Genomic DNA, 14,173 nt, shown 5'->3' on the forward strand with positions numbered 1-14,173 from the left:
AAGCAACATTGGCGTTCACTTCTGACAATCATTTTTCTGTGAAATCTGCAAATAAAAACAAAGTTTAGTATTTTTCCTGCTGATGGTATAAAGGTGAATACATTTTCATTCCTATGGTGTATTGATGCAAATTACCTTTTTTTGTGTTTCATTTCATGCTTAGTCAACATTTGCAGGTGTGACCCAGTCCAGACGCTGAGGACTTGGTGTAACAAAAGCCCCCTGTTGTCTGTTGTCATGATGGCTGAGGTGGGTGGGGGTCTGAAAGCAACGTCTACTAAGATTGTGAGCAAGCCAAAACAAAACCCGAAAGCAACTGGCGTTTACATGATTCAACAGAGAGGAAAATATTATGTCGATTAAAATCTCCACTTTGAAGATGCGGCCGTCAAATCATCTCAACGTGGTGCCAGACCAAGGTAGGCCAACTTCCTGCAACACCTCCTTGACTTCCCTTCCTCACTTTGATGTGATCCATATCAAGGATGGAACCAGAGACAGGCAGACTGTCTCCAGGCCCCTCCTGATAATGGACCAACCTGAATATTTCTTGCATTAGACCTTACTAGTACTACTACTATGCATGCAAATAGAGTTCTAAGGCCAGGAAAATTCAGGTTAGCAATGAAGAATGACTAGAAAATTATTTCAGTCTTCACCAAAGATGGATTATTTTAGAGCAAAATTTCTGCTGACTATTTTATTCTATGATTACAAGAATAAGTTTATGGAATGGATACAAGAGCCCAAAATGAGTCTTTGAGTGGTTCTCCTTGCTTAATCATCTAGACGAGGCCCAGGTTAGAGCTGCTCCTCTCCCGCAGAACCAGATGAAATGGCTCAGTTCCAATCAATAAATCCTGTAGATCTTGCAATCTATTGACTGAACAGAGGTAGATTATTGCATTGACTTTACAGGGGTAACAGAGGGGCACACATTGCTAAATCTACAACACAGAGAAAACAAATGAACTCATGCAACTGTAAGTCTGCAAAAATGTTCAATAAATACACATTTGGTGTAAAATTATTCAAATACATTTCTTCTCTTTAGGTTCCCTTGGAGGTGCATTTTAGAATTAGTTAGTGTTCAGTTATTTCCATTTTTTCCAGCGCCTCGTCGTACCACGTTGAAGGGATTACTCACTTTTGTACTCCTTTTTAAAGTTGGTAATAACCTAAGGTAAATGTATACAATAAACAAAATATATTTCCCCTATGAATCACATTGTACATTTTGGTTAAAATGTGTTCTGTATATAATACAATAAACATAAAAAAAAACCAATAATGTTTGATTAAAAATGATCTTACTTAAATTATTTCTCGTTCTGGTGTAGGGCATTTGTCAAAGTGGCGGCCAGGGGGCCAAATCTGACCCGCCGCATCATTTTGTGTGGCCCGGGAAAGTAAATCATGAGTGCCGACTTTCTGTTTTAGGATCAAATTAAAATGAAAAGTATAGATTATTAAATTTTCGGATTTTCCTCTTTTTAAATCAATAATTGTAATTTTTAAATCCATTTTTCTGTGTTTTTATAAAATAAACATTGTTTTAGATCTATAAAAAACTCAATATTCAGGGTTTTAATCCATTTATAGAAAAAAATCTAAATATTATATCTAAAATGGTCCGGCCCACGTGAAATCAAGTTGACGTTAAAGCGGCCCGTGAACCAACCCGAGTCTGACACCCCTAGTGTAGGGTAAAATTAAATATTTATAAAGTAACCATAATTCACGGTTCAACCTAAAAGTCCTAAATGACAAGCTTCTTTCCAACTCAACACTCACAAGCAAAACTAGAGGAAAGAACTACAAATCCCAGCAGCTAACCCAAAAACTAAATTAAATACCAGAATTAACCCCTGCAACGGTTCAAAAATCAACATCCATAATCACTACCTCAATCGGACAAACTGTTTCAATGAATAAAAAATGCAACACAATAATACAAGACATAACCCTGGAGAGACATATTTTATTACATCTGTCATATACTTCAGGAAACAATATACAAAGCAAGGATGGGATGTGTGGTGCTGAGTCTTAGCCTTTAAGAATGACAGTATGGTGGAAGTCAAATTTGCAGCTTGGGGACCCAGTGAGAGTTAACAGTGGAGGGCAATCAATAACAAGGATGGGACATGCTCGTTGAATGAAGACCTTATTTTATTTTGGATTTTTTTGTGGTTTTATTTAGTCAAACAGAAGGTCAAAGAAAGCCAACAGGATAGGTAAGTGTAGGCGAATGAGACTTTCCACAAGGCACTAGCATCATAGCAAACCAAACCCAACACTCAAATAAAATAACTAGGGTTCTCTTTAGCTTAACATGTTTACTATCATACATACAATTCACATTTTAACCTTGTTACCACACAAACCCCGGCCCAAACACACCTGTTTGCTTCTTGTCCAAGTGCAAATCAAAGTGTAGATCTCTACAATTCTTTATAAATAAACCCTTTTGAATGTTGTCCACTTTGACTGTACAATGGAATGATCCTGCATTTTGAAAAAAAGGGAAAATATTCAAAACAAAACAAAACCTGTGGAAATTGGGAGGTGCTGGGAGCAGGATGAAGCCAGTTGAGGGGGTGTGGGAATGATCAAAGCAACATCCCATCTAGTTTTATCTTATGGAATCACACACACAACCACACCACCAGGCACTATTTTATCAAGACTGGGAGCTGCGGGCGACCAGAAGCTGCAAATACACCACCCAACCATAAGGAGCAGTTGTGTTGGACTTTGCTAGAAGGGATGTTTCACCATGCCTGAGTGCACTTCACCCCAAGGGTGGAGAAGAGGAAAAGTCATCAGTTCCTCAAAGGTTTGTGGAGGAAAAGAACAACGATACCAGTGTTATGCTGTAGTATAGCTGGGCTTCTGTGTAAATTAACAACTCCAAATATCCTTCTGTGATCAATGAACAACAGGAAGCTGCAGATGAGTAAGCATGAAGATGAGGCCAGCTAAAGAATTTAGCCGCCGCCTAGCCGCTGATTAGTTTGGACGTGAAACGCTTTGATAGACATGGCTTTCCATGGCTTCATTCTACAAAACATATTTACAACATAGATAACATCTACAAGAAATCTACATTTATTTTTTGGGGTCTTTTCTCTTTTTTCTCATGTTTTTTTGTTTTTTTTGTTTTTTCCTTAAACAAAGCAGAGTTGTAAATAACCACTCCTTTCCAAAGACCTGCTCCTTCCTTTTCCTTTCCTTCTCTCTTGGTTCTGCCCTAAAGGTCCAAAGCTGAACCAACAAGAGCTCCTGTGTGAATGTGTTAAGATGGGGCTCAAGAAGAACTGAACAACTGCTCTGCCTCAGGCTTCAAGCTATGTGCAATGGGTTTTCCTCCACTTATACCCTCTTTTTTTTCTTTAACCCCCCTCCGATACCTGCTTCCATTTGTAAAAAGAAGTTCTCAGACCATGAAGGAATTCTGGTTCTTCAACTTTTCAAGTTCTTTGATTTGCTGTCTTAGAAATAGGATCCTATGGGAGGGAGAAGAAAAAAAATCTATCTATGGAGACTAAAACAGACTTGCATGTGCGTTAAAGCATTCTTACCTTTGCTCGCGCAACGTGGCTTGTATTTCACTGACTCGGACCAAGGAACGAAGGTTTTTGAGTTCTGTGCAGTTCTCAGACATGCAAATGCTTCCCATCGTGTGTGCCTCTTCGCGTAATCTTGATGCCTGTACCATAAATGGTTTAAAGTTAACAAAATACACCGCATTTTTCAGTATAAAAGTTGCGCCAGCCAAATACAAAATGAGGAAAAAATATATATACAAGTTGCACTGGAATATAAGTAGCATTTCAAGGAGGGAATTTTTATTTTATTTGAACGATAACGTACATTAAAACGTATATTCAAGTAAAAATAATGAAATGGAGAACAATAGACTAAATAGAGCATCTGTTAACATTTTTTTCAGAAAAAAACAAAAAAAAGCACATACTTGGTCAGCGAGAGAAAAACAAAACATAAGTCGCACTCGAGTAATAGGGCAGATTCACACAAACTATGAAAAAAGCGCGACCTATAGCAACTAATTTTAAAAACTGAGCGAAGAAGGGACAATTAGATCCTGAATGACTTTCTCTAGCTAAATATGCGCGAAACATTTACTTGGTGATATTTGAGCAAATGGTACAAACCTGTTTCTCCGCGTGCTCAGCAGGCCAACCTTGGACATGCTTGATAAGATTCTCGTTGAAATGAGCAGCGAGGGTGGGAGTGAAAGAGCAGGGTGGCCGGGATGTCGAGGTGGGCGTAGCAGAGGCAGATGTCGGCGCATTGCTGCTGCTGCCAGGTGCGACATGGTTACCACCTGGAGAGGGACTCCTTTGACTGCTGGGCTCGAGGACACAATAAGCACAATTTAGAATGCATTTCTTTTTTTTCTTCTTTTTTTTTTTAATCGAGAAGCAGTCACTTTGCCCACAACCAATTTACATCTAGTTTTTTTTTTTAAAAGTTTTTTTAATTACATTAATAGTGCCCTAAATGTTGAAAACATTCATTCAAAACAGACTTTAGGACATATCCACATTGTGTACATTGTCATTGTAAGTCACTTGATATTGTCTATATTATTTAGCATCATTTAGTAACTCTAAAATGCTAGCATGCATCTATTTCCCTTATATTTAACTATCAATACAAATTATGTCATTTAATAATTTCACCGTGTTCAGATATTGAAGAAACTACCACTAAAGTCCCAATGACTCATACAGCCACGTTTCCCAAAACGACCAGCAGGTGGCGAGACAAAAAAATGAATTGCCGAACAACAGCCACTACTAGGCTATATGCGTCTTCTAAGTCAACAAAATTCATACATAAGAAAACCAAGGCATTTCCCCAGCCTTTTTAGAGTCGCTGTAGATTCAGTCACAATTGTACCACAAGTGACTGATTAAAAATGTACATGCTTTCGGGGATTATGACATGAGCTTTTTCTTAAATCACAGGAGGAAAACAACATGTCCTTAATTTGCATTATGTCACACGGATATGGCTCTTACCCTTGGCGCTGAAGATTGCGTGGTGATGCTGTGGTAGCATCGTGTGTGTGATGCTTATCACCAGGGAGGGGTTGCTGGGATATCTGCTGGGAATGAGAAGATTGCTTGACCGTTGGCGTGCTCACCTATAAAACAATACACCAACGGGCAACATGAGGAGACTGGATTTTATATCCAATTTTTATTTGTACAGTTTTACATTTGTACAAATCAAGACAACTTGGTTTAGCAAAGTAGTCAGTCTAATTTTTAACAGGTAGTAAAAGGGATGCCTTTTTAACTATGCCCATGTTATGCGAGTGTGAATGTTTACATTTTTTCCCCACCTGTCTTAATGGTAGCAATCAATGTATAGGTGAGAAATGCTTGTCGAGTGCTTAACAAGCAAGGTTTTTAATGGACTTTTCTTTATAGAAACAATTAGCTTACATCAGACACCATAGATTAGGGGTGGGAAAAATATTCCACAAAGGGCCGCAGTGGGTGCAGGTTTTCATTCCAACCCATAAGGAGGACACATTTACACCAATCTGGTGTCCTACAAGTGCAATCAGTGGCTTGCAGGAAGGTGCTTCTTGTTTTCTGTAGAAACCTCAGTGGTCACAGTGTCTGGGCTGGATCATTTGGAACAAAAACCTTCACCCACCGCGGCCCCCGAGGACCGGTTTGCCCACCCCTACCATACAGCCATTACATCACTGAAATGTCAGACAATTATTGCAGCCACAAAGACCACAAATAGTCATGATTTATGTGGAAAACAGTTACTGGAACTTATAACTTCTTGCATATTTATTAATGTTGGATCAGCATAATATTTCACTTTAGCTACTGTTAAGCCTTGAAAAATTGTGCTTTGGCCACTTGGTGAGAGAGAAGATAGAGAGGATAGTTTTATTTTAGGGGGAGGTACATTTGCTGGATATTTCTCTGGAATTTTGTGGCTTTGAACAACAAAAGCTCTCATGCGACAGTTGGAGTTAATTTGAGTAGAACACATCTGAGTTAAAGCACGCCATTTTGAATTTTCCATAATTATAGTCAGCACACCATCAAGAGTGACACCTAAAAATAACTATAGTATGCTTTTCTATCCCAAGGAGTACCCATGATAAATATAAAGTAAAATACACAGTATATGCTTTCCCCAAAAGAGCCATTCAAAGTAGTTGCAAATACTAGCACATGGATTGAGAGAAGTAACTGACCACTGAGAACTGAATGGAATACAGCTGATCATATACAGATGGGGTAAAAAGTCAAGTGTCAAGTTAAGCCAATGCTGACAAACAAAAACAAATTATTTAAGTAGGGTAGTTGTAGTAGTAACATTACATCATGATCCATCCAACTTCAACAGAGCATGCCTTTATTTTATGTTCCTACCTTTGACAGTGAGATGACAGGTTGTGTGCTGAGGAGAGGTTTGTGGGAACCAGCATTTGATTGCGGTGTGCTGATACGAGGGGAAACATAGGATCTGGGTGATGATGCGTCTGACGTTAACGACATTGGTGACTGGTTTGACTGCTGAGCTGCTAAAGAAAAAGCAAAAAGACAAGTGTAAACACCAAGTACAACATATAGGTAACAAGCACAGTTATGTCATTTTTGCCCTGGCCACTGATACTTGCTAAAAATGTCTTTAGATATTTTGCACGTCTCCACGTTTTGTTACCTTGACTGGAGAGTTGAGCTGCTTGAGAGAGAATAGTAGTAATATTGAAAGCTGATGGTCCAGCTGTGAGTATCTTATGAAGCATCGACTGTAATGAAGCTTGTGTGACGGCAGCTGTCAAAACTAAACAAGGAAAAAAAACGTAAGACAAATCAAAATTAGGGCTCATTTTGGTTCATAATACACAGGATTTGAGTATGCACCTTCCATTACAGAATAAAATCCAATGTAGAAGTCAGTAACTGTTTACGACCGAGTTTGGACGGACGGATCAAAATTACCTCAATTTGTCGACAAACTAAAACAAGCCAAAGTCTCTCACAAACTTGCGCCAAGATGTATGAAGACATATTGGCAAAAAAGATGCAGGAAAATAGAAATCTACTAAAAAGGGACGAGTATACATTTGGCAATATGAAATCCATTCCCAATCCCCTAAAATCCAGTTTTGAACAACAAAATGACTGATGACCACCTATCTTACTCACTGAAAGTCTACTAATTAGCCCAGGGACATTAAAATCCATCTACCCGCTAACTTGGGAACCTTGCAACATAGGATAGGATTAAGAATATACCTGGCAACTTTAATTGTGGTCTTTCAACAAATAAGAGAAGTAGAATTGTAATTCCGAAATTAATTGTACATCTATGAGCCCAAAAAAAAATCAGACTGTGAGGATCAATGCTTAACTAGCTCGAATATAAATACCAAATTTCATTCTGATCTGTCCATGAATAACAGACAAATGGAAAATTAGGTTAGTATCCTCCCAAAAAGAACAAAGTAGGTAGGGTTTTGAGACCTCTTCCAGGTGGTCTAAAAAAACAAGCACTATAGTAAATTACACCCTGGAGCAGAGCCTCTGCATACAAGCCTCTATTGGCCCTGTTGCCTTTATAAAGGCAACAAAGGCACCATCAAGTACACAATTAAAAGTGCTTCAAGGATCTGGCCCAGCTTACAAAGCTACCAAGTTTCAAAATGATTGGTCCATCTCCTGTGGATATAAGTACTGCATAAACTGAAAAGCTTACGCACCTTCGTTGATTTTTGCCATGTCCACACTGGCATTATTGAGTTGGAGGGCAGTCTGAAGTGCAGGAAGAAGCTGGCGTAACAATGTGGGGTCTTGGAGAAGCGGAGGGGCTGGGGACTGCAACACTGGGGATACAGGGACCGTCGAGGATGATGATGTGCCTGGGGTGCCTGATGAGGGATTCAAACTCCCCGACCCAGAAGATGATGACTGGGTCGCATGAGTTATTGTAGGCTTCTCTGCCTGCGATGACTCTGGAATAAAAAGAAAGGCATTTTTGGTTTCTATTCCTTCAGTGTCCATCTTAATTACTACCCATTCTACAACACCAACAATCAATTCATTTCCAATCCCAGTGTTAGACCAAAGATGATTGCTCCCCCCCAAAAAATGCAACAAAAACTGAAAATTCAAACGATTGACATGCAAAGTGTCGCATTTGACAAGTATAATCAAAACTTTTGTGACAGTGGCACATCTTGTGATCCTGAAACTAAGTAATCAAGTACTCAAACTACTGCAAACTACTGCACAATAACAATACTTTTCTGTGGTAAAAATAAATTGATTTGAGGAAAGGGGTCATGTTACAATTAACTAGAAAAAGTTAAAATATTTATGGAAGTCCAGACATTTATTTAAAAAAGATCTGGTTTAACACCATCGTCATTTAAACTAGAGTGGAAAAACCAAAAATCAAGCTGGAGAAAGTTGGCTTGACTAAATGTGTCAAAAGGAATTTTAAAGATCATGTGGGAACAAGCATCACTTTATACCAATTGTAACATGATGCTTAACTGATGTAACTTAGCAGAAGATAAAAAGTGATACATGGAATAATAATGTTCAGCCACCACTTCTGCCCCACCCTACAATAGATTTGAAATGAACTCTAGAATACTCAAAGTAACAGTTCAACTAATGGAAGCAACAAGGTATATACTTCTTGTGTGGATACAATGTTTAGCGCTTACTTGTTGCTGAAAACCCAGGAGGCGCCGATGTCTGCATTGCCTCTCTTCTGTAGTCCCTGTCCTTGGGGAAACTGTTGACAGGCGCAGTATGTTTTGTTGCCTCTTTTTGTCGCTGTTCTCTAACAGGTATGAGTGTGTACATGTGCAATATTATGGAAGTGAAAGACTATAAAAACAACATCTTTTAAAACAGGTTATTTTAGAAACCGATCATCGCTACCTCTCCAGCCATTCTTTGGGCTTCTCCCATTGGGACACCTCTGTTCGGCAGTTGTAATAATATTTCTTCCCAGATGAGCTGATGTGCTCTGACCAGTCATCACCTGGTTCGTGAGTCTGACAAAGAAAATATGAGATGCAATTAAAAGACGTGAAAATGTCTGATGCAAGAGGTTGTAATTTGATTTGCCATAAAGGCAAAACTGGGATGTTTTCACAGAAGCTTTTTGAAGTAAGATGCAGGTTTATACGAGGATAAAATACTGGGTACTCATTTCAAACAAGGGCAGTAGAGAGGCATCTGAACATATCTTAAATTTGTTTCCAACCTCAAGTTAATAGCGCCAGTTGCAAAAGCAGTGTTTGAATAGTTTTGACTTTACAATCTTCAAGTCGAGTTAAAACCAAATATTCGCATCAGCTGGTAGCTTGCAACAGATAGGCTGGGATGTTATTTTGAAGATTTTAGCGATACCCGAACGTACGCCAAAAACAGCTAACAGTTAAGCACCACCAAGCGAAGAGTACAATTGTGGAGCTTTGAGCGGTCAAACTCAACTGTAGCTTGTGAAGGGGGAAAAACAGCTGTATTATTCAGTCACACATGTCAGAGGAAACTTACTGTGTCAGAGGTTTTGCTGGGGTTCGAATTGGAGTTGGAACTTTGAAGCGTACTGTGGTTGTGGGAATTCTCATGTGGTGAATAACTGGTCCCTGAAAGACAAAAATGTTTGAAATCAAAATTCACATCCTTTCATGATCGCTTTGTGTTTACTGAACTCATTTAAAACTAAAAACATGGCACACAAAGTTTCAGAAAACATACATTTTCTCTTGTACAAAATATTCAAGCATTTTTACCCTATTAGGGTTAAGATGTTATAACAGTGAAGCTAAAGGTAATAACAAAACAACAACAAAAACACAACTCAAAACAAATGCACATCTTATTTGTCTTTTTGATGCAAATATATCTACTAACAAAAATTTAGGCAGCTGTCAGATATTTTGAAATGGTTTCATTCCCAGTTCTTCCACTGACAAGATCAGTGCATTCTTCATTACTAATACAGTAAGTGAACCACTAGTTATTATGGTATTTGATGTTACCATTTGATAAAGCACTTAGCTTGATAACATTAAAAAAATTCCGAATGATTTTTCGTTCCCTTTATCCTCACAAGGGTCGTGGGGGTGCTGGAGCCTATTCCACCCAACTACAGACAGTAGGCGGCCCTATTGAATCGGTTAGCAGCCAAACGCAGAGAACAAGGAGACGAAGAACCATTCGCACATACGCACTCATTCCCAGGGCTGATTTAGAATGCTCAACCAAGCTACCATTCATGTTTTTGGTATTTGGGAGGAAACCGGAGTGCCTGGAATTAACTAACCCACGCAAACTCCACACAGAAAGGTCAGAAGCCACCGGGGATTGAACCCTCGATCACAGAACTGTAAGGCAGATGTGATAGCCACACCATGTGGCCCCCAAAATAACTAAATGCAACAAAATAGAGTAGTTAACAGATATCATATAAGACTAGCTTGCATTAGCAGCTTTGTGTGTCAGTACTCGCAGCTGTAATTTTTTTTAGTTACTGTGATTATTTAACTGAAAAACGACAGTTTGCAAACTGAGGGAGATAAGCAATGAAACATCTCAAGCTGCTTCCTCAGCATACCTCACTATTAAATAAGTTTATGGTTTGACAGTGTATTTTATACACGGTCAGTTTCTTTTCATACAGCATAAATTCCGATTTTATGGATGCAGTATGCACGGTGCATAATGACTGGCGAGAAAGATTTGTCTTTATTTGTATTTTCTTTTGTTCAGTCTTGTTTAACTCTGCTGTCTGTAGCCAAGGTGGCATAGGTAGAAAGGATAAAAAGGACAAAATTGCATTTGTGCATCAACCTAGGCAAAGTACATCTTCAATAGGCAAACAGCTTGGAGTGAATAAACTGTCAAAGTATTTGAAAATTAGTGTAAAAAGGTGCAAAACAGGTATTCACACATTCCGAATCTAGCTGTAAATCTTGTAATTAGTGACCATCCACAATCCAGTCCGAGTTTTAAGATGCCATTACTTGCTATTAGATGTTCACTGCTAGTTAGAATGTACTTCATAAAATTCACGCTGGACCTTGTATGAATCTTTTATTCTCTCTGGGACAAGTGCGAAGCGACCAATCTACTGAGTTTGCAAATTAGGTCGGAGGTTTGCCAAACCCTTGTCCTTTTCACCCGAGGACACATTTTGGTATGACTTGCTATGGGACAGCAGTGTGTACATTATGTGGCATGCTCTATTCACTTTGCTATGGTTGCTGTGTGTGCTTGGGTGCACACGTTTGGCTGCGTGTGGTTGTCAACATTCCGCGTCCTCAATTCAAAGTACATCTTGCATAATTTGGAAAATTCAAAAATCACCAGAACAAGCTAAATGTCCTATTATGATGGTGTTATGGACCCCAGGAAAAATAGCTTTCGCATCATTATGAGGGATTCCCTGATGCAGATTTTCTTTTATAATATGTTGATCTTATACCAATATCTGTATGTTTAGACTATTAAAAGTAATGCAAGAATTAAGCAATCAGTATTACATACCCTTTTTTCTGTTTTACAAAATGTCCTGTTTGCTGCATTTTGTTGCTATAACCACGTTATAAAAATACATTAAATATATCAATCCCAAATATTTCAAAATTAAACGTTGTAATGCAACCTGGTTTTGCAAAAGAAATAACAGTCGACATTAGTAAAAACTATGCTGGTGCAACCTCTGTTGGATGACTCGGCTATAAATAATGTTTTTGTATTAAAGTGAGCTCTGTTGGTACCTCCTCGAGAAAAGAAAAGATTTGTTTACAAATTACAAGATGCTCTTTTACTATTATTGGTTTCTAAAGAGAGTCCCACGGAGCAGACATGATTCATTTACGGCAGACAAAAAGTGCGGCGGTGCTGAAAACAAATTAAGAATACTGAATAATTGGAACTGATCGTGAGACCAAATCAGATACAACAAAAATAGCTGTATCAAATTGGAACAACAGATTACCATACGTCATGTAATAACTCTCTGATGGTCTTCAAGTTGCACATTAAAGCATCAAGACAAATCACATTAAAAACTCTTTCCTCATTGATCAGGTTGCCCTATTGCTAGAACACTGTGCATCTGCCCAAAATATTGTTCACTAAATAAATCTGTCCTGAAGGTTCATTAAGTTAGTTACTGAATTTGGCATAGTATGGATTATGTGCATGAAAATATGTAAACAAGTAAAACTAAAATACGAAAAACAGTACTTCGACTCCAGCACTGAAACCTTAGCCTTAGCCAAAAAAGTATGTTTGTGTGTGCCATTATAAAATTAACCGTTGGAGTAATTACCATAGGATAACCTATTCCAAAAACATTCATTGATGACATATCTAAAACATGCATGTACAAATTGACAATTTGATATCTAAAGATCACAGTAGAAGCAACTGAATCAAGCTTAAATCTTCTCATCCACCACAAAATTGTATACAAACACCCAAAAAACTTTGAATGAAGATTTACTGTTGGACAATTGGCTCAAGTCGGAATTTTTAAAATCTCAAGTATTAATTTCTCACCTCCGTCGCGATCTCTGGCACGATGTGCATGGACAGCCTTAGCTTTGCTGTGCCCAGTGCTGTCACTGTGTTTGTTTTCCGGGCTGTCAGACCTCCGAAGCACTTTGCAGGGAGGAGTGACATCTGAGTGCTCTCGCATCTTCTCATGTCGGTGATCTCCACCTGGATGGCTCTTAGATGAGTATTTGAGAGTCTAGAATACATAAAAATATTGATTTAAAAACAACAACAACACATCAAACAACTGTACTGAGATGCATCAATTTTTTTTTATCTCTCATCGGGTGAGATATACTCTACGTCTATTCATCTGTCCTGCTAATTCTCTAAAGCCACTCATTATGAATATATTTACCTTTATTACATATAAATACCGTGAGAGGAGGAAAGAAAATAGCCATTCAAAGAGATGATAAATTTCGGAGCGTCAGTTGATAAATTCTTAGTCTCCAACATTCTTTATAATGTTACCTTTCGTACATTTATGTATATAGATTCAACGGGTTGACGTTTGAAACGATTTAAATCGTTTGCAAGATTTAAAATTACGGCCAGGCCTTAATCAGACGGGCTAGCAAACGAGCTAACGGTAACAAGCTAACAGCTATAACTGCTGTAAAACTGGTCGGAATGTTTCTTCGAAAAACACGACTGCGATTGATACATGTTTATCGTGTTTATCCGTCGGTGCTTTCCATGGCATAATCTCGCAGTTTATATCAAGAAAATATCTACTTTGGACTTTTCCGCACTGACTGGGGCCTGTTGAGCTCCCCAGAAGCCTGAACCGGAGTTTCCATTTTAATCTGATTTGCTGCTAGCAAGCTACGTTTAGCCTGCAAGTACCTGATAGGGCTGAGAATCTCTTCGGTCGCACCTGCAAGAAGCAAGAAACAACACATGAATACAAACCTTTACGCGTCAACATCGCCAGATGGATCAAAGTGAACGCTTAACTTTCCAGTCACTTATTTGGGTTTCGGTAAAAAAATGGCGGATTGTCAAGCGTAGCTATAGGCGAAATAAAATGTGAATAAGTAACGTCAAAAAATCTTTACCCATCGCCGAGTCTCGGTTGTTTCCTCGCATACATTACCATCAATGCCGTGTTAGTGTGTTTGGAGTGGGATGGGAAACACTATTGACGGCACGGTCTTTTCTTGATTATTCGGCAACCAGAATTCGTCAATTTGAGCCTAGTAGCTGGTAGGTATTTCGATGCTATAGGCAGCAGTGTTGGAAAGAGCGCCCTCCCTCACTCAGTCCATCTACCGCACAACCGTGTTGCTCCGATCACACGACAAAACGTAGCAGTGCAGTGCCTGCCGGGATGCCAGATATCTTAAAATCACGAATCATATATATACAGTAACCGACGTTCATAATGAGAATCATATGAATAAATCATAACCCTACTATATTCAACCATAAATTTTATCAGAATTAATTATCTAAAGAGTTACAATTTCCGAAATAACGCGTAAGGCCACAACTGCACAAATCTGGCAACCTTAACAGGAAGTGTCTTTCCTCCCCCTACCGAGGAGCTGCATGACTCACAAGTCAAACTCAAA

At 38.7% G+C, this 14,173-nt stretch overlaps 1 protein-coding gene across 2 annotated transcripts; it reads right to left on the reverse strand.

Moving 5' to 3' along the window:
- Positions 1-1,961: 1,961 nt before the first annotated feature.
- waca (WW domain containing adaptor with coiled-coil a) lies at positions 1,962-13,916 on the reverse strand. 2 transcript variants are annotated; one of them, XM_077624512.1, is made up of 13 exons: positions 13,658-13,916; positions 13,446-13,476; positions 12,600-12,792; positions 9,585-9,676; positions 8,964-9,079; positions 8,744-8,862; positions 7,772-8,023; positions 6,730-6,852; positions 6,438-6,586; positions 5,052-5,176; positions 4,179-4,374; positions 3,585-3,712; positions 1,962-3,509 (listed from the first exon to the last, which is right to left on the reverse strand). In XM_077624512.1, the coding sequence occupies exons 1-13, from the start codon at positions 13,696-13,698 to the stop codon at positions 3,440-3,442; spliced, it is 1,635 nt and encodes a 544-aa protein (XP_077480638.1). In that variant the 5' UTR covers positions 13,699-13,916; the 3' UTR covers positions 1,962-3,439. The 2 variants fall into 2 exon arrangements, with proteins under 2 accessions (XP_077480638.1, XP_077480637.1); XM_077624511.1 differs by having other exon boundaries at positions 6,438-6,589; positions 13,658-13,915.
- Between the last annotated feature and the right edge of the window lie 257 nt (positions 13,917-14,173).

The sequence above is a fragment of the Stigmatopora argus genome, chromosome 17, assembly GCF_051989625.1.
Source record: "Stigmatopora argus isolate UIUO_Sarg chromosome 17, RoL_Sarg_1.0, whole genome shotgun sequence".
Classification (NCBI taxonomy): domain Eukaryota; kingdom Metazoa; phylum Chordata; class Actinopteri; order Syngnathiformes; family Syngnathidae; genus Stigmatopora; species Stigmatopora argus.